Genomic DNA, 22,296 nt, shown 5'->3' on the forward strand with positions numbered 1-22,296 from the left:
ATTTTGAACCATTGATGTGCAAAGCAAGACCGGAATGCAGCCTACTCCAGAAATTAAAGTGAGGTCTGATAAACCTGTAGATGACCTCAGTTTTGTCTGTTTTCAAAGCCAACTTTCCATCCAGGGAAGGAAGAACACCACCAGTATAAGACTTTGCAGAACTTCTGAGTTGATGTATTGTCAAGTTGTTAAATGCACGTGTGAGATGTAAAAGAAAAGATGAAAAGATGAAGATGTATGTATGAAGAAAGATGTAAAAGAATTAAGTTAGGAGAGACTACTTTGTACTGTCCATTATTCCTACTGTATTTTTATACTTTTTGGCAGCATTAAATATTTTTATTAAATAGAAAAAAATTTTAAGCCTCCAGCCTATGAGTCTCTTGTAGACAGCATATGGTTGGGTCTCACTTTTCTTTTCCAGGCCAATACCCTGTGTCTTTTGTGGAGCATTTAGTCATTCACCTTCAGAGTAACTATTAAAAGATGTGAATTTAGTGCCCTTGTATTACCCGTAAAGCCCCTGTTTCTGCAGATTCTCTGTTTCTTTGGGCTCTGTCTTCGATTACAGGGTCCCCCTTAATATTTCCTGCAGGTCTGGCTTGGTGGTTACATATTCTTTCAGTCTCTGTCTTGGAAGCTCTTTATCTCTCCTTCCATTTTGAATGAGAGCCTTGCTGGATAAAGTATTCTTGGCTGCCTGCTCTTCTCATTTAGGACCCTGGATATATCCTGCCAGCCCTTTCTGGCCTGCCAGGTCTCTGTGGAGAGGTCTGCTGTTCATCTCATATTTCTCCCACTGGATGTTAGGAATCCCTTGTCTCAAGCTGCTTTCAGGATTTTCTCTTCATCTCTGAAATGTGCAAGCTTTGCTAGTCTAGGTTGGGGTGCCAATCTGTTTTTCTTGACTGGGGGAGGGGTCCTCTCTATCTCTTGAAGAGGAATACCTGTTTCTTTCCCCAGATTATGGAAGTTCTTGGCTATGATTTTCTCAAAGATAGTGTCTGGTCCTCTCTCTCTTTTTCACTATGCCCTAAGGAAGGAATTCCAATAATTCAGATGTTATTTGTTTTCAAACTATCACTTATTTCTCAGAGCCTCTTCTCGTGGGCTCTGAGTTGTTTTTCTCTCTTTTCCTCAGCTTCCTTCCTTTCCATCAACTTGTCTTCTATGTCTCTTATTCTCTCTTCTGCCTCATTTACCCTAGCTGATAGAGTATCCAGTTTAGACTGCATCTCAGTTAAAGTACTTTTCATTTCGGCCTGATGAAGTCTCATTTCCACACTAAGAGATTCTCTAGAGTCTTTGATGCTTTTTTCAAGCCCAACTAGTCACTTTATCATTGTCATCCTGAACTCCATCTCTGACCTTTTACTTTAATCCATATCCATTTGATCTGTGGCGGAGCATTGCCTCCAGTTCCTACTTTTGTGGAGAATTCCTCCTTTGAGTCATTTTTTCCAGTGTAATACGAATGAGCAGAGTCAAAAATACCAACCATGACCTAAGCAAAATATGTACAGTACTTCCAGCTCGTCTTCTGGGGGTGGGGGTGCTGGTCTCTTGATGTCTGGTGTCTGTGCCTGGGTGGTGTTGTACCACCCCTGCCAGGTGTCTGTGCCTGGGTGGAGTTGCACCACCCCTGCCAGGTGGCCAGGCTCACCGTAAGCTGTTGCTGTATGAGGTTTTTGTTTTTCCCTAAAGGCTTTCTGCACCTCTTGTAAAAAGTGGTCCCTTTTCTATTTGGAGACTTCCAGCCATTCTTTTGTAACCATGTAAGACCATCAGCCTCAAGTGTGTTTGAGGAAGAAGAGCTTCTGTTTCCTCAAAGACCTTAAAATGAAATTTTTAATGAATTGACTTTTAAACAATCATATGAGGTTTCCAGGACCTTTCAATAGGGAAAGAGTGGTCTTTTCAACAAATAATGCTGAGGATATTGAATATCAACATACAAAACAGTAAAGCTGGGCCCCGACTTTACGCCATCTGCAGAAATTGACACAAAATGGACCAATGACCCAAATGTAAGAAGAAAAACTATAAAACTTAAGATTAAAACATGAAAGATGAGCCTCATGATATTGGATTTAATATTAATTTTTTGGATATCACTCAAACACAGGCAATCAAAGAAAAAATAGGGATCCCTTGGTGGCGCAGCGGTTTGGCGCCCGCCTTTGGCCCAGGGCGCGATCCTGGAGACCCGGGATCGAATCCCACATCGGGCTTCCGGTGCATGGAGCCTGCTTCTCCCTCTGCCTATGTCTCTGCCTCTCTCTCTCTCTCTATCTCTGTGACTATCATAAATAAATAAAAATTAAAAAAAAAGAAAAAATAAAGAAACTGGACTTCATCAAAATTAAAAACGTATATGCATCAAAAGATACCACCAATTTGATGAAAAGGGAATTTGCAGAATTTGAGAATACCTTTGAAAATCATAGCAGATTGGAGTCCTGCACAATGCTGGTAGAAGAGTAAAATCGTGTAGCCAATGTGGAAAACAGCAAAAATTTAGACATAGAGTTATCATATCCAGGAAACCTACTTCTGGGTTTATATCCCCAAAGAATTCAAAACAGGAACTCAAATGTTCGTGCAATAACATTGACAGCATGTTATTTAAAATAGTCAGATGTGGAAATAACCACTGTGTCCCTCCAGTGCTGAGTGAAGAAACTACACAGGGCACATTCCTAGACTGGGATATTTACTCGTCTCTAAAATCAAAGAATTTCTGACACATGCTAGGACATGGATGAACCCTGAGGATACTGTGTAAAGTGAAATATCCAGGCACAAAAGGACAAATGATTCCACTTATGTGTGAGATACCTACAAATTCAGAGAGATGGAAAATGGAATGGGGTAGACACCAGAGCTGGCGAATGGGGAGTTACTGTTTGGTTGGCATGGTTTCGGTTTGGGAATACAAAAAAAGTTCTAAAGATGGACAGTAGGGATGGTTGCACGGCAACGTGTATGTGATGCCACTGACTGTACACTTGAAAATGATTGAAATGGATATTTTAATGTTATGAATATATTACCCCAGTAAAAAATATATATTTCATTATGCTTCTAGGTTTATTCATTTAATTTTAAGTACAAGTTTTAAAAATCTACATAAACTATGGTTCCATTTTATCAGGAGAATTCAAAATAAGCATAGAGAAAAATATGATATGGGAAGGGACATGAGGTCATGATGATTCTGTTTCTTAGGGGTATTTTCTTAGGGGTATTTTTTTTTCTCTTTTCTCTTTCTTTCTTTCTTTCTTTCTTTCTTTCTTTCTTTCTTTCTTCTTTCTTTCTTTCTTTCTTTCTTTCTTTCTTTCTTTCTTTCTTTTCTTCCTTTCTTTCTTCTTTCTCCTTCCTTCCTTCCTTCCTTCCTTCCTTCCTTCCTTCCTTCCTTCCTTCCTTTTTTTATTTTCAGGAGAAGAGCAGAGGGAGAGGGAAAGGGAGAGAATCCCAAGCAGGTTCCACGCCCAGTGAGGGAGCCTCAGGAGGGCCTCCATCTCACAACCTAGAGATCATGACCTGAGCAAAAATCGAGAGTCAGTCGCTTAACCAACTGAGCTACCCAGGTGCCCTTTAAGGGTATTTTCTACAATATGTCTTCTAAGTAATAAAAAAGGACAAACGAATATTTTTATTTTGTTCCTTAAACTCTCAATTATATAAATTAATTTTAATGTATATAGTTTCTCTTCATTTAAAACATTTTCATACACTGTCATTAAATCCTGACATTAATTGTAAAGTAAAGTAAAAATCATTGATGTCAAAGTCATTAAAGCAAATTTCTTAAATTAAATCTTTAAAAAAAGTACTTTGGATACTGAGGAACATAATGTGGAGTGGGGAGGAAAAAGCACTTTCTACATTGTGCCTTTCCTTCTTTTATTAAGCCAGGATTTTCTGTAAGGAACTCGTTTCTGTCGGCTTTGAGAAAAGCCCGAGAGGGAAGAATCTGTGATGGTGGAGAGACGGAGAGGAGCATTACAAAAGGCCCTGCCTTCCTTGGACACCCATTCCGTGCAACCACTTTCTTTCCAAGGATTTAGGTCTTGCCCATCAAGTCCCTGATTTTGGAGTTTGCCAGTCCTCTCCAGATTCTTCCATAACCCAGAGGCACCCCATCCTGAAACCGTGATGACACATCTGCCTGTGGACTCTGTGTCCTCCATCTGCCCCACCTTTGCCTAGAAACAACAGGAACCACTAGACTAGATTATCTTGTCCTCGATCCTCCAGGAGATGTTCACCCCAAACTCTAGGAATAAAGGACACGTGAGGTGACACTAAAAACCCACGTGGACCTTCCCTTCAAGCTTCTTCTCAGGAGATTCCATGAATTTGGGGTATCTAGTAGGTGCAGGTCCCCAGGGAGATGCCAGGCCCTGCACCCCACCCCCTCAGTGTTGTTCCTGGTCCCCCAGTCCGACTTCCCCAGCCCTGCTGAGATAGGCCCTACCAAGCTACCCTTGGTAGGATCAGAGTCTTGGGCTGAACTCCCAAGATACTGTGCACAGCAGTCTGAGTGAGCCTGTCATGGGGAGGGACAAGGAGTCCTCTCTGGTGGATGTTCAGAGACTGTGGCAGATCCACGTTCCAAAGATGGCCACAGCCATGTCTTCCATCCCACATGCTCCTCTGCTCAGTGACCTTGCCTCTCCCCATCACCAGCTGGAGTCTCAGCTACTCCCTGAATCCCACACCAGCATCTAGGACGGCTCTGCCAGGGAACCCAGGAGCACGTCAGCCCAATGGAACCTGCAGATGATTCCAGCTCCCAGGAGGGACTCCCAGGGAGAACCATCCCCTCCGAGCCCAGGCAGGAAATGGAAGAGATGCTTTTGTCAAGCTGCTAGGACTCCATGAGTGGGTTTTACAGTGAGAGATAACCAGAACAGTCTGTCCACTGCTTCCCCAGGGGCACGACTGTGTCCTAAAATCCCATGCAGGCACTAGTCTCCTTGCCCCCACGTGACCTCACTCACTTCCCACCTTCTCTAGACTCACTTTCCCTTTTCTCCGGGGTTCCGACCCTGAGTTTCTGCTCAGACACTCCTCTTTCCTCCTGTCTCCCCGAGCAGCTCCTCTGGGTTCATATCAGACTTGTCTTCCTCCAGCTGTTCTCAGCACCCTCCTCCCTACCCAGCACCAGCTCCTTCTGGGGGTTGGAGATGTGTCTTCCAGGGGTCATGGCTGGACCACAGTGGGTGTCACATCAACTCCTGTTGTTCCAATACAGTTTCCAGCTGGCGGAAGGGATCATGCTCAGGAGCCTCCCCGCCTCCCCATCTCCTATGACCTGGTAGTATGGTCTGGAAACCCACAGAACTTTACTCCAAACACCATTATTTGCCACAGTAGGTCAAACAGTTGGAGATGTAAGCACCTAGGAGCGGAGGTCACATTGAAGGGACATGTGACCCAGGACAGGGGGACATGGCCGGAGGTGCAGGGGGCTTGTGGGCTGACACCTCCTCTCCTGCTCCTCTGCTATTAACTACTTACTGCTGCCTTCTCCTTATGCTTCTTGGGTGGAACCATGAGATGCTTAAACACTCAGAGAGCAAATGGAACCATGTGCTTCTTTAGCCTGCAGATGTTGACGGTCTGTCTTCTTTTAATGAATTCTGAGGTTAGGTAGCAGGTTGTGAATTAGGCCTCAGAGGATTCCTTTGGCTGCCCTCACCTGCCTCCCACCTCTGAGGTCCCAGCTCTAGTTCTGAGGCCTGGGCCCATGTCTGGGGGCTTACCCTCATCCGTGGTGGACCCAACACACATATTCTTGGTAATCCCCCATGTCTGGTCCTTCCTCACCTGCAAAGTAGTCACGTGGTCCTCACTAGCAGGTGGGGAAGATACACTCGAAACTGGCTCTGTGACATCCATCCTGTAACTCAGCTGGGCTGTAGCCATCTGAGGTCAAAAGACCATGACCTCCAATACACTTATCTACTTTGAAAACCCTATGTGTATGTTTACTTTTCTAAAATGTGAAGGTTTTTTTCCTTATTAAAATAGTATACCTTTGTCCTTATAGATTTTTGGTCACATTTTGCTGCATTCAAGGGTTGGATCAGACATGGCTAAACCCCAGCTGACATGAGATGTGCATATTCACAACTGCAAGAGCCACAGGCCACCCAGGATTCGCCTAGTGGACCATTGGCACATTCAGTTATGTCTCTACAGCCCAATCACATTTTATAGAGTCCTATAAAAAGTTAACATATCAACATTTATCTCACTTGTACTTTGAGGTTGGTTTATTTTTAAAAAGAAAACTTTTTACTTCTTTTAAAAAAAATAAAATTCAAAAGTTACTAGACAAGTCAGTCCTACAAAGGTATTTACAGCTGTAATGAGCAAAGTGGTAACATTCCCAGTATAAAATGTCACACAATCAGATCACTTGGATCTTCAATGATTCAAGTTTTTTATCCCACACAATAAGATTTGGTCAGCTTTAAAATAAAAGTCATTTCCTGGATATTCTGGAAGTCAAGGTCTTCTTCGTGCCATCATCTCACACCACAGGATAGCTAGCCCTGGTGGCGATTCCACAGTGGTTGTCCCGATCCTTGGCCAACAGCATGTAGCCCTGCATGCCCCAGTTTGTGCCCCAGCTGAAAGAAGACAGGGTTTTCCATTTATTACAGAGGAACACACACATTTATCTTTATGAACAATCATACCTGATACTTAGCAGTGCAGCAGAGGCCAGGACAGATTCAGGAAGAGTCAGGAGAGGCCATTCCTGTTCATGGTTGAGTTCTAACCCAGCACGGAATTCTATCCCCAAGCCTTTCGCAAAAGTGCAAAATGAGAGCTAGGAAAAGGAAACTCTTGGGGTTGGATGATTTTCCAGAAATAAGAAAATTTTCAAGTTGAGAAATGCAGTGGTAGCAAAAGTATAGCAGGGTCCCAGCAAGCTTGAGACAGTATCTTACTGTTCTCATTAAATGTGTATGTATGTCTCTGCTCCCCTTAAGTAGGGTAAACACTTCTGAGATCTCAGAAGTGTATTCAAGGGTTTGAGGATCTGCCTCCAAACACTAATTCTAAAAAGGATTCCCTTTTTCAATTTCAAAGATAAATATTTTTTGCTCTTTATACCTGTTCTTGACAATCCAATATTTTTTGTTATCCGATTCTGCTCCTTCAAAACCATAACCAACTACCAGAACACCATGATTCAGGAGTTTATTGCTGCACTTTGGATCATAATAAATGCCTGGAAAAGTAAAATTCAATGCTTAGGGGGAACATCCAAGTGACATGATAACATGTGACAGTAACCTAGTAACCACAGTAATAGGAGGCATCTCAAAATTCAGTCATGATATAAACCCAGGTAAGACTTAGATATCAGATCTTTTGTTTAGCTAGGCTAGAGTTTTAGGATGTCATCTAATATTCACAGAAATACACATTGTCACAATCTCTTTTGCAAAGAACAGAGAAGAAGCATAAAAGACTAGTTGTTGAACCTTTGTCCTTTTACCATACAATGTTAGTCTAAGGAAGTGGCAGCAAACACAAAATTACTTGATCCAAGGGGTTCTTTCTAGGGTCAATTTCAGTAGTAAAATTCATTGGAAGTTTTCAAGGTCTAACCGTTGGAAAAAAGTAAAGTAAGTTATATCAGTCAAATTATGTAGATATTTAAATATATTTGCGATGTGCTTAAAGGCATGAAGTATGGATCAAGTCATGTCAATAGTAACAACGGCCCCAAGGATCATACATACCTTCCTGAGTATGCCAAGTACCAGGAATACCAAAGAATCAATCTTGCTATATGTCATGCTGGCTCCTCATTTTTTCTGCCTGATTTTCTATGTAGACAAATGCTTACCTTTTTTATAGAACTGGAAGGATTGTGGGCTTGAATCCACAGCAGCTGAGACAGGCCCCACAGTTGCCACTGTGGTCATAAGGCCATCCTCCTCATTTAAGATGGGCCAGAAGGCAGTCACATTGGCAGCAGATTTCTCAGGCCTGTATTTGCAGGGTTCATTCTTTCAAAGATAAAGGGGAAGTACTTGAATACTATCATCCACCTCCGGGGGAACACGAGCTCAAGACAACTTGCGGCTGATAGATTTCCAAGTAGTTTGTTATAAAACATCTCAGGACGCAAAATGTGATTGATTGTTTCGAAGTTGAAAAATTAGCAGATATCTATTCAATGAGACACTCTTTGGGTCTAATTGTTCATAGATTTTTCACTCTGGAGATCTGTGCTGTATATGAGATGGTATTCGTGTTGCTGTGCAACAAAAAATTGGGAAGAGCTATATGGTAACCATCAAAGCAGAGAACTGTTGTGCCAAGCTAGTAAATTTTAATGACAGCCCTGAATGTTTGCAGATATAGAATCTACAATCTAAAATGAAAATTCTAAATACAGTCTCTGTTGTTACTGAATATGCTTGACTTTGATAAAAGATAAGGAACTCCATTTACCCTTGCAAGATATGGATAGGATTCCTCTGAGTCCAGGCCTCCATTGTCCTTAACATACTGGAAGGCATATTCCATCAGGCCACCATTGCAGCCCCTATTGCCTTGAGACCAAGAACAGTCCACCAGGTTCTGCTCACTCAGTGACACAAGTTTGCCAGTTTTTCGGAACATCTGTCCTTCAAGGGCACCAGTTGCACTAAAAGCCCAACAACCAAGACACTGACCCTGTAAACAAAATTAAAAAGCTCCTAGTCTACAAAATAAACAACAAGATTTTGACAATAGCTGTTAGATCTGAAAACTCTTTTAAGACATAGTAAACTCCGTATGATTCCTCAACTTCCATAGCAAGGACACTAGTTCCTTTTGCCTTTACTCTTGGAGAGTGACCTGCTATACAGCCCCACCTGATCCTTCACAGGAGTGACGTAGCCTTGTTCTCTCCAGTCCACAGATGAGGGGACCTCAGCAAAGAGAGGTGCTGGGAACACTTTTCCTTTCTTGTGCTTCTGGATTTTAAAGTCATTCAGCACCTGTTTGAATTCTTCATTGGTCTTCAAGGAAAAGGAAACAGAATGTTGACAAACATGAGATTTTTTTAAAAAATACTTAGAGGAAGCACAAAATGTTCAGCAATCCATGCCACACTCACCATGTCACCAAAGGCATTCATTGCCAGAGTGAAGCTGTGTTCCCCTTGGCTGTATTCCTGATTGTGCTGTTCAATCATTTCCATGTTCCTCTCCCACACTGTTCTCCTCCATCCTTCTTCATCCTGCAGAAAAACATATAACCCATCATCCTTATTTCTCTCTCTTTTTGTTTTCATCATCCTTATTTCTATTTAAAAGCACTCAACTGCACCAAGTGGATGTGCTGACAGAGAGGAGGAGAAACCATGTCCAGCGCTGGCCTGGTGCTTCTGGAAGCTGTGCTCCAGCAGCCACACAGCAGGACATGTGCCCACCTCGTGCACAGACCCAGGGCCCTGCTTACTGCCTTGGTAAGAGCGGCCTCAGGAAGCTACTCTCTGCTGCGAACTCTCCGCAGCATAGACCGTTCTCTGGGAGTCTCTCTGGACAGCTTGGATGTTACCAACCTTGTCATACAGTTTCCCGTGTGCCTCCTTCCACTGGGACCAGTGTGCATCTAAACTGTGATCCTGTTGTGGAGCAGCTGAGGCTATTCCCAGGCAAAGGGCAGCCAGGAAGAGAGAAGGATGCATGTTCCAAAATCTAGGGATGGAAAAGAAATGAGTTTCTGATTATATCAAACCATCTAAAAAGCCATCCTTCCTTCTGATGTTAGAACCACTATAATAGAGCAAAAAGATTGCATCTATCCTCCCAAGTGTTTCCATGGGGTGTGGAGGAAGGCTGAGGGTGTGGGAGGTGCAGGGGGCCTGCTGCCCTGAGACCTGCCCCACGACTGTCTGTGGCTTCCAGGGCATGTAGATGGCAGTGCAGGGAGTGACAGGCCCTGACTCCTGGTGTGTGGGGGTCAAGTTGCCATGTCTAGAGGGGTCAAGCTTTGGAAGAGTGCCTCCTGGGTGCTCCAAACCCCTGGTCCTTAAGACTGGTTTCCTCCATGGTTTCAGGGGTGCCCTCTCTCACTTCAGGCCTGGTCTGGGAATCTCACCTGTTGTTCAGAGCAGTTGTTTAGGCTGTCACAGATGCAGGTCAGGGGGTGTGCAGGAGGCCTGGTGGTGGGTGGGAGGCTGCCCATTTAAGCCTAGGATTTGGCCCTGCCAGCCCTGCCCCTGACACTTGCCTGTTCAACAATTGGCTGAGCTAGCCTATGGGCGGCGCCTCCATGCCCTGGAGCTCTGGAACCCCGGGGCATGAGAAGGCTGGGTCCCTAATTGTCCCAGATGGAGCTCCTGCCTGCCTTGGTGGACCCAGGAAAGACAAGCAAGAGGACTGGGGAAAGCCCTGTGGGGTGGGGGTGGAGTCAGCCCCTATCTCCCTGGGGACCCGGGTCAACTGATTACCAGGAATTTATGAGTTGGCAGGTGGCTCACGAAAGGAAGCTCACAGGGAGCCCCAAGTGGGTTTCCAGCATCACCCTGCATGTCCTTTAGTCCCAGAGTCTTTGGTTAAAATCTCCCAGAGAGCTGAGAACAGGATAGTCTAGTCTAGTGGTTCCTGTTTATTCCAAGCAGAGGTGGGGCGGGTGGAGGCCCACAGGCAGGTGTGTTATCACTGTTTCAGGATGGGGTGCCTCCGGGTTATGAAGAATCTGCAGAGGACCGGCAATTCCCCAAATAGGGGATGCTCTGGGCCAGGCTCAAGTCCTTCCAAGGAACGGGACTGATGGGAGCGGTGCCCAGGGAAGGTGTGGTGTTTCATAATGCTCCTGTCCTACCCCCACCAGGCAGGGATTCTTCTTGTCTCTCACACCTTTCTCAAAACTGACAGAAACGTGTTATTTACAGAAAAATCTGGCTTAATAAAAGGAGAAAAGGCAAAAGGTAGAAACTGCTTTTTCCTCCCCACTCTGCTCTGCATTATGGATTATTATGGTCCTCAGTGTCCAACATATATTTTTCTTGAGATTTAATTTTAAGTTTCAGAAAGATGGCTATTTTAACAAACAACAACAGCTACTAAAGTGTTTGTGAGGAGACCATGAATTTCCCCCCTGATGACCAGTTTTGCTCTCCTTAGGAATACAACTCCACATGTCTAGACAGTGGTTCATGGCCTCCCTCTCCAGACCTACACCCCGGAGACACCCCAGGGTCCTCCTCGCACCTCGTCTGCAGCACTTCTCCGTTCGGGGAGGGAAGTGGTCGAAGGGATGTCGTACAGGGCTGGGAGTCCAGGCTGGGCCAGCACAGCCATTCTGCAGCTCCCTGGCCTTGGGCCCCCAACAGGCTCCCCCAGCACCCCAGCCTCAGTTTCCTCATGAAGGCCACGGGCCCTGTGATTCGCTTTTTCTCAGAGGATTCTTGTGAGACTAAATGAGCTGCACAGGTTGGGTATTAGCATAGAGTAGGGCTCATCTCATCCTGCTTTCTCATGAGATCAAAGAGAATATCTTTCCAAAAGCCTTGCTTAATTCAGAAAATATTTATTCAAGAGGGATCCCTGGGTGGCTCAGCAGTTTAGCGCCAGGGCGTGATCCTGGAGACCAGGGATCTAGTCCCGCTTCAGGCTCCCTGCGAGGAGCCTGCTTCTCCCTCTGCCTGTGTCTCTGCCTCTCTCTCTTCTCTCTCTCTCTCTCATAAATAAATAAAATCTTAAAATAAAAAAACAGAAAATATTTATTCAAGAATTTGCTACATAGGCCATCCCTACTCATTTCTTTCCTTCTCGTGAACCGAGTTACCAGATAGTGAAATGAACCATAAGGTCCAGTGGTAAGTAACCGTATCTGTTAAAAAGCCAAGCTACATCTAGTTCTCATTCTTAAATTATGCTCCCAAACTGATAAATTCAGCACATATCCTAGGAATGTGGCCACAGAACCTAAAATACAATCTGTTGTCTCACATTTGTCACCTTATGCTAGAGATATATTAATTTTAAATTACAGCTAGCTTATTTTGCCTGTGGGAATTTAGGTGGTCATTTGAGGGTGCTAAGGTAGCTGATATTCCTCTAAAAGCCACTGAGATTACAGTGAGATGACATTTCATACCCAGCAGCGGATCAAATCAACAAGGTGCACACGTGAGGATGTAGGGTCACAGGAACTCTCATACAGTACTAGTGGCAGTGCAGACAGTAAACCCCTCTGGGCAGGGGCTCACCAGTTTCTTAAGGCAGTAACTATACACCTGACACTAACTCAGCAATTCTAGATATCTACTCAAGTGAGAATGTTCACAGCAGCTTTACCAATAATAACTTCCAGCTAGAAAACCACAGGAGAATGAATAAACACACTGTAGTACATTCATACTCGACAATGAAAAAAGAACAAACTCTCTCTATATGCACAAACAGAGATGATGCTTAAAAATACTATGTCAGGGCTGCCTGGGTGGCTCAGTTGGTTAAACACTCAACTCTTGATTTTTGGCTCAGGTCAGGATCGCGGGGTTGTGCGATCGAGCCCCACATTGGGCTCCACACTGGGCATGGAGCCTGCTCTCTTCCTCTCCCTCTAACCCCCTGACCAAAAATTAAAAGCACTATGTCAAGCAAAAGAAGGTACATATTAAAAAGTACATATAGTTGTATTATATGTAAGTCAAAAGGCAAAACTAATCTGTGGTGATAGATGTCAGAACAGCGGTCTTGCAAGGGAATGACTGACTGGAAAGGGGCACTTATTAGAATGTTGGGAAATTCTATATCTTGTTCTGGGAGGTAGTTTCATGGATGCCTATATTTGTCAAAACTTACCCACCTACATACTTAAGACCTATTAATTTTATTCTATGTAAAATTCTACCTTAATAGAAACTTTGGTAGGATAGAATTGGAGATACAGGCAAAAAAAAAAAGTTGCATTGTAAAAAAATTGGAAATCTATATCAGAATATTGAGTACACTCCTGTCTTTTCTCTGAAAAAACAAATCTGTGGAAAGTAGTCAAGAATCTTTCTATTGGCCCTAGAGCCGTGCCCCATGTAAGACTACTACCTGTGTTTGTTGATGTGGTGGAAAGAAGAGGTGACAGCGGGGCTCCCTCTGAAGGGCAGCTGCGAAGGGAAAGCCTCACCTCTGGGTCAGCAGCGCCTGCAGCCTGGCTCCATCCCAAGGAGCCAACGGAGCAGCCCGAACGCGGGCGGGATGAGCTGCGAGGAAACCCAGTCGCCCATCGCCCATCGCCCATCGGAGCCTTACTTTCTTCTTCTGTAAATTACTCTAAAGCACTCAGCTGACGCGGGATTTAAATACCATTCTGTCATTAAAGCCACGGAGAACCATTAGTTACTGATGTCACATTTTATTTGTAACCCAATAAAAATTTCCCCCAGATCCTTAGTCTGCATTTCTAAAGCAGAGCATTAGGGTATGTCTCAGGAGGCTAAGCTGTCTGCACCTGCTGGGAAGGAGAAGAGGGTGAGATGCAGGAACCCACTTTCCTTCAGGGGAAAGAAAAGCTGCTTTTTCTTTTGTATTTGACTTTTCTGTTTGGAAAACCAGTTTCTCTGCTCTCCTGTGAGGGACCTCATCTCTCCTAAGCTATATGCTCCAGGTCATTCCATAGAAAATAAAACCTCTGCAATAGTGCTTGCTTTCAAGGATTTACAATATGTTTATGCATCTTGGGAAGATTTTTAAATTTAAAAAATTTTTCTTTAAAAATTTTATTACTTCAGTCAATCATTTATTGAGGGCGGTTATCTGGTTCACTACTCCAAATTATTAGAGATTATGATTCCTTTAAATATTTACAGTATTATTTTATACCACATCCATTATAAATTCCAAATTTTTCACATCTTTCTAATAGCATCAGAATGATCTATTAATAGAAAAAAATCACTTCCAGACAATTTAACAGGAAGTGAAAAAGGTATTCACTATGAGCACTGGTGATTTTACTCTAGAAGGCAACTTCCCCCAACCTCCATAAGATATAGGCAGGAAATGTAGTATTTTGATTGGCGTAAAGTGATAGCAACTGTTTTTTTATTAATTATTATTATCCTCATTCAAATGACCAGAAAATTATAAGTATACCATTTACTTATTAAAATAATCATATCAGGCATATAAGAAATAGTGAAAGGGATTATAAGGGAAAGGAAATCCTTATAAGGATTATAAGGGAAACTGAGTGGGGAAAAATTAGAGAGGGAGACAAACCATGAGAGACTCCTAACTGGGAAATGAACAAAGGGTGTGGAAGGGGAGGAGGGTAGGGGGATGGGGTGATTGGGTGACGGCACTGAGGAGGGCACTTGAATGGATGAACACTGGGTTACATGTTGGCAAATTGAGCTTAAATAAAAAATGTTTTAAAATTTAAAAAAAAGCCCACATCACTTGGTTTCACTTTAGTAGCAACAAGAAAAAGTTACTTGCAATTTTTTATTTAGATATTCTATAATTTGAAAAATCATCATCATCACCACTTTGATAACATTTGTCAAGACTTACTATATACTAGGTATTATTAAATAGTTTTAAATATATCACTGCATTTGTGTTCACAGTAACTTCTATGTGAGAAAGTCTCTGAACACTTTCTGCCTTTCCCAATGATCTAAATTTGGAGTTGGGATATGCTAATTAAGTGTATGCCAAGAATAAAAAAGCTGACTCAATGTGAAACCTGAGTAATTAACAGCTCAAGTGGTTATGTGATCTTTTTGAAGAGCAAATGACAGGTAAACTGGACCAGTTGAATTAGTTTCTTTAAAAGGGATTTGGGAAAAGACATTGGGATGTTCACAGAGTTGACATCAAGCCAGAGAAACAGGTGTCAGGATTGACACCACCAGAATTCAGCGAAAGATTGGATTCTAACAAGCAGAAAATATTCAGCAATGTTGTCAGGGCTCAGCTATTAGAATGAATAGATGATTCACACTATTTCTTCCATTCTTGAATCACTCCGCTCAAGATTCAAAATCTGGAAAATGACACCTGTAAATATCCCACTCCATGTCTAGAGAAAGGTATGCCACCTTGATTATACCCCAACCAAGACTGCATACAATGAGGAAAAAAGAAGTTCTCAAAAATAAATCAGAAATAAAGAAAAGAAAAAATAAATCACATTTCTTCTACCAAGACAAGAGGCAATGGATGCTGGTAGCAAAGAAATAGCCTTTGTTCAACACAGCAGCACTCATTAGCTTCCCCACATAAAGATAAGCTTTTTCTTTTATTAAACTTTTTAATTTGAGGTAATTATAGTCACATGGAGTTGTAAGAAGTAATACAGAGAAATTCCATGTCCCTTTTGTTGGCATAAAAATAGACATACAGACTGATGGAACAGAATAGAAAGCCCAGAAGTAACCTCACACATATATGGTTAATTAATTTAAAACAAAGAAGGTAGGAATATGCAATGGGGAAAGAACAATCTCTTCATAAGCAGTGTTGGGGAAACTGAACTGCCATATGCAAAAGAATGAAACAGAACCACTTTTTTATTAAAAAAATTGACTCAACTGGATTAAAGACGCAAATGTGAGACCCGAAAGCATAAACTTTTAGAAGAAAAGAAAGTAGTAAGCTCCTTAACATAGGGGTCAGTGATGATTTTTTGATTCTGACACCAAAAGTAAAAGCAGCAAAAATAAAAAACAAGTGAGACTACACCAAATGAAAAAACTCTGCACAGCAAAGAAACTCATTAACAAAATGAAAAGGGAGCCTACCTAATGGAAGAAAATATTTGCAAACCATACATCTGATAAGGGTTTAATATCCAAAACATATAAAGAATTCATACAATTCAATAGCAAAAAAATATTTTTAAATGGTCGGAAGATGTAAATAGAGTTTTCCTAAAGAAGACACACATATGGCCAATAGGTACATGAAAAGATGCTCATCATCATTAATTACTGGGAAATGCAAATAAAAACCACACGAGCTATTACCTATACCTGTTAGAAAAAGAAACTGCTGAACGATATTCCAGAAGAGCTGTACTACTTTCCATTCCCATCAGCAGAGGCTGAGTGGTCCAGTGTCTCCACATCCTTACTAGGTGTTTCCACTATTTTATTTTACCCAAATAATAGGTGTGTGAAGATGTACCATCCTGGCTGAAATTAGCATTCCTGTAATGACTAATAGCGATGAACATTTTTTTCATTGTGCTCATTTGCCATCTGCATATCTTCTTTGATGAAGATAAGTTTCCAGCACACTTTCTTCATGCCCAAAATGCGCAGATGTCAGGAGCTATTCAGTGTCAAACAAAAGGGTTGTGGGCCTTGCCTGTGTTCTGTCCAGAGCTCATCCACATACTTTGTGCTGAAAATGGCTCATTTATACCATCTGCTGTGAATACTGGATGGTCAGCAGTGTCGTCTCATAGAGAAGTGTAGCCAAGTGTCTTTTTCTTTTTCTCTTTCTTTCTTTCTTTCTTTCTTTCTTTCTTTCTTTCTTTCTTTTCTTTCTTCTTTCTCTCTCTCTCTCTTTTAAAGATTTCATTTATTTATTCATGAGAGAGAGAGAGAGAGGCACAGGCACAGGCAGAGAGAGAAGCAGGCTCCATGCAGGGAGCCTGATGTGGGACTCAATCCAGAGTCTCCAGGATCAGGCCCTGGGCTGAAGACGGCGCTAAACCGTCTGGCCCTCGGGGGTTGCCCCCCTTTCCCCTTTTAACAGAACTTCTTTCTTAAGAGAACAGCTACTTTCCAAACCTTGCCCCAGAGTCCCCAGGGCCAGGCCATTGAGGACTCCATCTCCCCTCCCTCTGTGTTTGACATAGGGCTGCTCCATGATCTTCTTGGATGTTCCTACAAATTTTGCCCATGACACTGCCCTTTCAATAATGTCCTCACCTGGACCCTGACTAATGCAGAGGAAACAGGTACCTCTCTGGTACATGAGATTGTTTTAACTTGAGTGCAAAATTGTTGTAATGGTAGCAGGCCATGAATCCCACAGTGAGAAAGTTATTCCTGTTGGGGGCTGGAATGCTGTCCCCTTCAAGGTCCTTGTAGCTAGATTAAGAATCAAATGAGGTTAAGACCAATTAATAGGAAAACATCAAAATTAGGTAGCAGATGTATGAGGAATCCACTGACATAGAAATCCAAAAACAGGCAAAATGAGGCACATATGTCATCTTGAACTAAGGAGAAGGCAGTAGGGGTCTGGGACCTCAGAGGAAAGGAATGCGATTTACAGGAAGATGCAAAAGAGTCAATGTTTGGTAAATAAATGTTGGCTGGGCCACTCAGAAACAAGGGAACAAAGATAGGACTTTGATGGAAGTGGCTGAACCGCTGAGCCACCCAGACTGCCCTCTTCTCTCTCTCTTAACAAAATCTTTGTCATGACCCTTGTGGCTACTTTGAGGAGCTTCTCAGAACCAGTGTGCACAAAAATAGACTCAAAATTGATGAAAGACCTAAATGTGAAACAAGAATCCATCAAAATCCTAGATGACAACACAGGCTGCAACCTCTGTGACCTTGGTCGCAGCAACTTCTTGCTAGAAACATCTCCAAAGGTAAGGGAAATAAAGGCAAAAATGAACTATTGGGATTTCATCAAAATAAAAAGCTTCTGCACAGCAAAGGAAACAGTCAACAAAACTAAAAGACAACCTGCAGAATGGGAGAAGACATTTGCAAATGATATATCAGATAAAGGGCTAGTATTCAAAATCTATAAAGAACATATCAAACTCAACACCCAAAGAACAAATAATCCAGTCAAGAAATGAGCAGAAGACATGAACAGACATTCCCCAAAGAAGACGTACAACTGGCTAACAAACACATGAAAAAATGCTCCACATCAGTTGCCATCAGGGAAATACAGATCAAAAGCACGAGATACCACCTCACACTGGTCAGAATGGCTAAAATTGAACAAGTCAGGAAATGACAGATGTTGATGAGGATGCGGAGAAAGGGGAACCCTCTTACACTGTTGGTGAGAATGCAAGCTGGTGCAGCCACTCCAAAAAACAGTATGGAGGTTTCCCTAAAAGTTGAAAATAGAGCTACCTTATGCCCCAGCAATTGCACTACTGAGTATTTACCCTAAATACACAACATACTGATGCAAAGGGGCACCTGCACCCCAATGTTCATAGCAGCAATGTCCACAATAGGCAAGCTATGGAAAGAGACCAGATGTCCATTGACAGATGAATGGATAAAGAAGAAGTGGTCTATATATACAATGGAATACTACACAGCCACCAAAAATTGAAATCTTGCCATTTGCAACAACATGGGTGGAACAAGAGGGTTTTATGCTAAGTGAAATAAATCAATCAGAGAAAGACAATTATCATATGATCTCACTCATATGTGGAATTTAAGGAAAAAAAAAACAGAGGATCATAGGGGAAGGGGGAAAAAAATAAAACAATGAAATCAGAGAGGGAGACAAACCACAAGAGATTTTTAATCATAAGAAGCAAACTGAGGGTACTGGAAAGGGGTAGTGAAGGGTTGGGGTAAACTGGGTGATGGCAATAAAGAGGGCATGTGATATAATGAGCACTAGGTAGTATGTAAGACTGATTAATCACTGACCTCTACCTCTGAAACTAATAAACATAATTTGTTAATTAATTGTATTTAAATTTTAAAAAGAGGGCGTTCCCGCCCCTCGGCCAGAATTCTAAGGCTTTCTGCAGAGATTTGAAAAATGGCAACAAATGAAAGTATCAGCATCTTTAGTTCAGCATCCTTGGCTGTGGAGTATGTAGATTCACTTTTACCTGAGAACCCTCTACAAGAACCATTTTAAAATGCTTGGAACTATATGTTGAATAATTATACAAAGTTCCAGATTGCAACATGGGGATCTTGATAGTTCATTAAGTTCTTTATTTCTTGTTTTGTTTACCTGGACTTTTGTTTCAATAAACCAGAAACCTGGGAAAACCAATGGAAATGTTTTAAAGTACTTCTCTTTAATCACTTTTGTATCCAGCTTCCTTTGATCTGTGGAACTTATTATTTTACAGAGTATTTTAATATACCTTATGATTGGGAAAGAATGCCAAGATGGTATATGCTTTTGGCAAGATGCTTTGGCTGTGCAGTGATTGAGGATACCTGGCACTATTTCCTGCATAGACTCTTGCATCACAAAAGAATATATAAATATATTCATAAAGTTCATCATGAGTTTCAGGCTCCATTTGGAATGGAAGCTGAATATGCACATTCTTTGGAAACTCTGATTCTTGGAACTGGATTTTTCATTGGAATCATGCTTTTATGTGATGATGTCATTCTCCTTTATACATGGGTGGCCATTCGTTTGATAGAAACTATTGATGTCCATAGTGGCTATGACATTCCCCTGAACCCTTTAAATCTGATCCTTTTCTGTGCTGGTTCTCGGCATCATGATTTCCACCACATGAACTTCATTGGAAACTATGCTTCCACATTTACATGGTAGGATAGAATTTTCAGAACAGACTCTCAATTTACTGCCTATAATGAAAAGATGAAGAAGATTGAGAAAAAGATGGAATAAATATCTCATCTCCACCATCCTGAAAGCACACACCTCCCTGAATTGAAGTGAATAGCTAACCTTGCTTCTGTGGAGCAGAAATAAACCTGTGTCTTGGCTGCTAAGTGATACAAAGAACATTAGCAACCTTTAATTATCTTCCTAGCGGGAACTTTTTCTACTTTACATAAAAGTTCTGTATGTGTAGAAATAAGTAAATCTATAATGAAGTATGATTTTCGTGAGGAGGTTGTAAAGGCCGTGTTGCTAACCTTACAGAAAGGTTCTAAGTAATGGAGGAAGTATCAGTCTGTCTTTCCCCCGTAACACCAGAGGCCTGAAGCTAAGATGGGTCTTTAAAATCTTGTAAATATTTAGTGGCCATTTCAGTATCTCTTAGTAGGGTGTTGGTCTCATAATGAACTTAAAACATTTTCTAGAATTTGCCTAAACATCCAAGTATCATGGGTCGAACCGTATGGATCGACAGTGAGAGTGAGGCGGCCAAATCCAGAATAGCCTGCCCCAAGAACTTCCATTCTGGTCCTGAGCTGACTGGTTTGGGGTGATTATCCTTCTTTGAGAAGCCCTTTCGGATGGCAATGTGCTATTGGTATCTATAAATTAAGGCATTTCCAAATTGTCATAAATGGGATATTTTAGTCTAAAGGTTTTTGGGTTACTTGAAATTTTTTTTAAAAAATTGAGCTTTATTTCTGCTATTTACCCTTTCATTTTTGTATATCAAGTTTTCATTATACTTAAAACTGTATCTTGAAACATTGTGAACTGACTTGCTGTATTTGCACTTTGAACAATTGAAATAAATGTGATTTTTTTTTGGTCTGATAAAAAATAAATAAATAAATAAATAAATAAATAAATAAATAAATAAATAAATAAATTTTAAAAAGAGAACCAATGTGCATTGTGACTATTTCTGCTAAAGAGAGACCATATCTGTATCTTTGCAGTTACAGGCTCTTCTTTGAACTTAGTGAGAGGAAGTACTGAGTTGGGGAATACATTAGGAGTTGTTATAAAACATCGAGCCTTCTGCTTAACTAACAAGCCACTTTGCTTACCTTGAAGTGACAAGATAGCTTTAAGGGCGTCATGTCAACGTTTTACAAAACATCCTAATGCACCACAGCTGTGAGCCAGTGGATTGTTATTGCAATAAAATCCAGTTTTCAGATTCCACTGTCAGGTGCTTCATTTTCTTTCTTTCTTTCTTTCTTTCTTTCTTTCTTTCTTTCTTTCTTTCTTTCTTTCTTTCTTTCTTTCTTTCTTTCTTTCTTCTTTCTTTCTTTCTTTCCTTCCTTCTTTCTTTCTTCTTTATTGTTGCTCATATAAAACCATCAACCTCACAGCTTTACTGAGTAATAGCAGCACAAGTAAGATCACTTTCTTTAGTAACAGGAGTCTCTTTCACGCCCACCTGTACTCTTAACTTGAAGTGCTGGATGCTGAGTGAGATCTTTCTGTTTTCCCCCAGTCCAAGGTGAGCCCACAGCCAGAGCTCAGATAACCTCTGCTTATGCAGCCAGAGCCTTTTCCAGGGCTGGTTCTGTCAGCAGAAACAGAGAGAGGGGAAAAGATAAAGATGTTGTATGTACACACATACACATACATATTCATGACACAATAGGAAGGAAATACTCATGATAATCCTCAATTCTGGAACCGGTTACGTGGTCCTACATATCTGGTATTTATAACTACTTTCTTCCCCAGGCTCCATCCCCTTCTCTGATCCTGAAGATGGACCATTCCGTATTCCCTTGGCCCTCAGCAAACACCTCAACAGGTCCTGATTCTTTACCTGGTATGGTGACCCAATCTTCATCCCTGAAGGGTCAAAGGCGATAACCAGACTGCTGGATTGAGTTGCTGTAATTTTCTGTTGACCTTAATCACAGGGCACCCTAAGGTATCTCTTGTATTCCAGATATACTCTCTCTTACCTTCACTGTAGAGTACCAGTCCCTTTCTCCTTGGTAGTGAGGATCATCCACCTCAGCCAGCATCATAACTCCCTTCTTGGCCTGTTGACACAAGGTGTGAAGAACACAGGTGCATGAGCAGCAGACTTAACTTCTAATTCAATGGAATTGTTGTGTATACTCTGGTGGAGGCATTTCTCCTTCTGAACTAGGATATCTAGAGCAGAAGAGAATAAGGAGGTAAGAACAGGAAGCATAAATATCACTAGTGGAGTACTGGGTGTAATGGGGGTGGGGACACTCCCACTTCCACCCCTTAAGGCTTAAACCTTTGAATTCTGGCTATCAGAGAAATAGCACCATATCGCGTGCTGATTCAGTCCACATCAGCCTCCTAGGGAACCTTGCCTCAGTCCTGTGAGATCTTGCCACCAAGCTGGCATTGTAACCGAGTCTTCAAAAGGCCATTCCACCATTCTATCAAGTCAGCTGTTAGGGATGTGAGGGAACATGATAAAACCAGTGCATTCCATGAGCATGGGACAATGGTTGTACTTCCCTGGCTGTGAAGTGAGGTCCCTGAACATAGCAATGCTGTATAGGATGCCATAATCCTGGACAAAACATTTTGTAGCAAATGGATGGTAATTCTGGCAAGAGCGTTATATGTAGGGAAGGCAAATCTGTATCCAGACTGTCCATTTCAGGAAGAACAAAAGGCTTCCCCCTCCATGATGGAAATGGTCCAAGGTAATCCACCTGCCACTAGGAGCTGGCTGATGGCC

At 41.9% G+C, this 22,296-nt stretch overlaps 1 protein-coding gene and 1 pseudogene across 1 annotated transcript; one reads left to right on the plus strand and one right to left on the minus strand.

The window, feature by feature from the left end:
* Window positions 1–6,379: 6,379 nt before the first annotated feature.
* LOC144287816 (procathepsin L-like) lies at window positions 6,380–9,712 on the minus strand. The gene is made up of 7 exons (XM_077855205.1): window positions 9,587–9,712; window positions 9,140–9,262; window positions 8,895–9,041; window positions 8,488–8,712; window positions 7,877–8,039; window positions 7,135–7,252; window positions 6,380–6,644 (listed from the first exon to the last, which is right to left on the minus strand). Exons 1-7 carry the CDS (start codon window positions 9,710–9,712, stop codon window positions 6,545–6,547), a joined length of 1,002 nt encoding a protein of 333 aa, XP_077711331.1. The 3' UTR covers window positions 6,380–6,544.
* Window positions 9,713–18,966: 9,254 nt separating this feature from the next.
* On the plus strand, window positions 18,967–20,260 carry LOC144287861 (methylsterol monooxygenase 1 pseudogene; annotated as a pseudogene).
* Window positions 20,261–22,296: the final 2,036 nt, after the last annotated feature.

Source organism: Canis aureus, chromosome 1, assembly GCF_053574225.1.
Source record: "Canis aureus isolate CA01 chromosome 1, VMU_Caureus_v.1.0, whole genome shotgun sequence".
Lineage (NCBI taxonomy): Eukaryota > Metazoa > Chordata > Mammalia > Carnivora > Canidae > Canis > Canis aureus.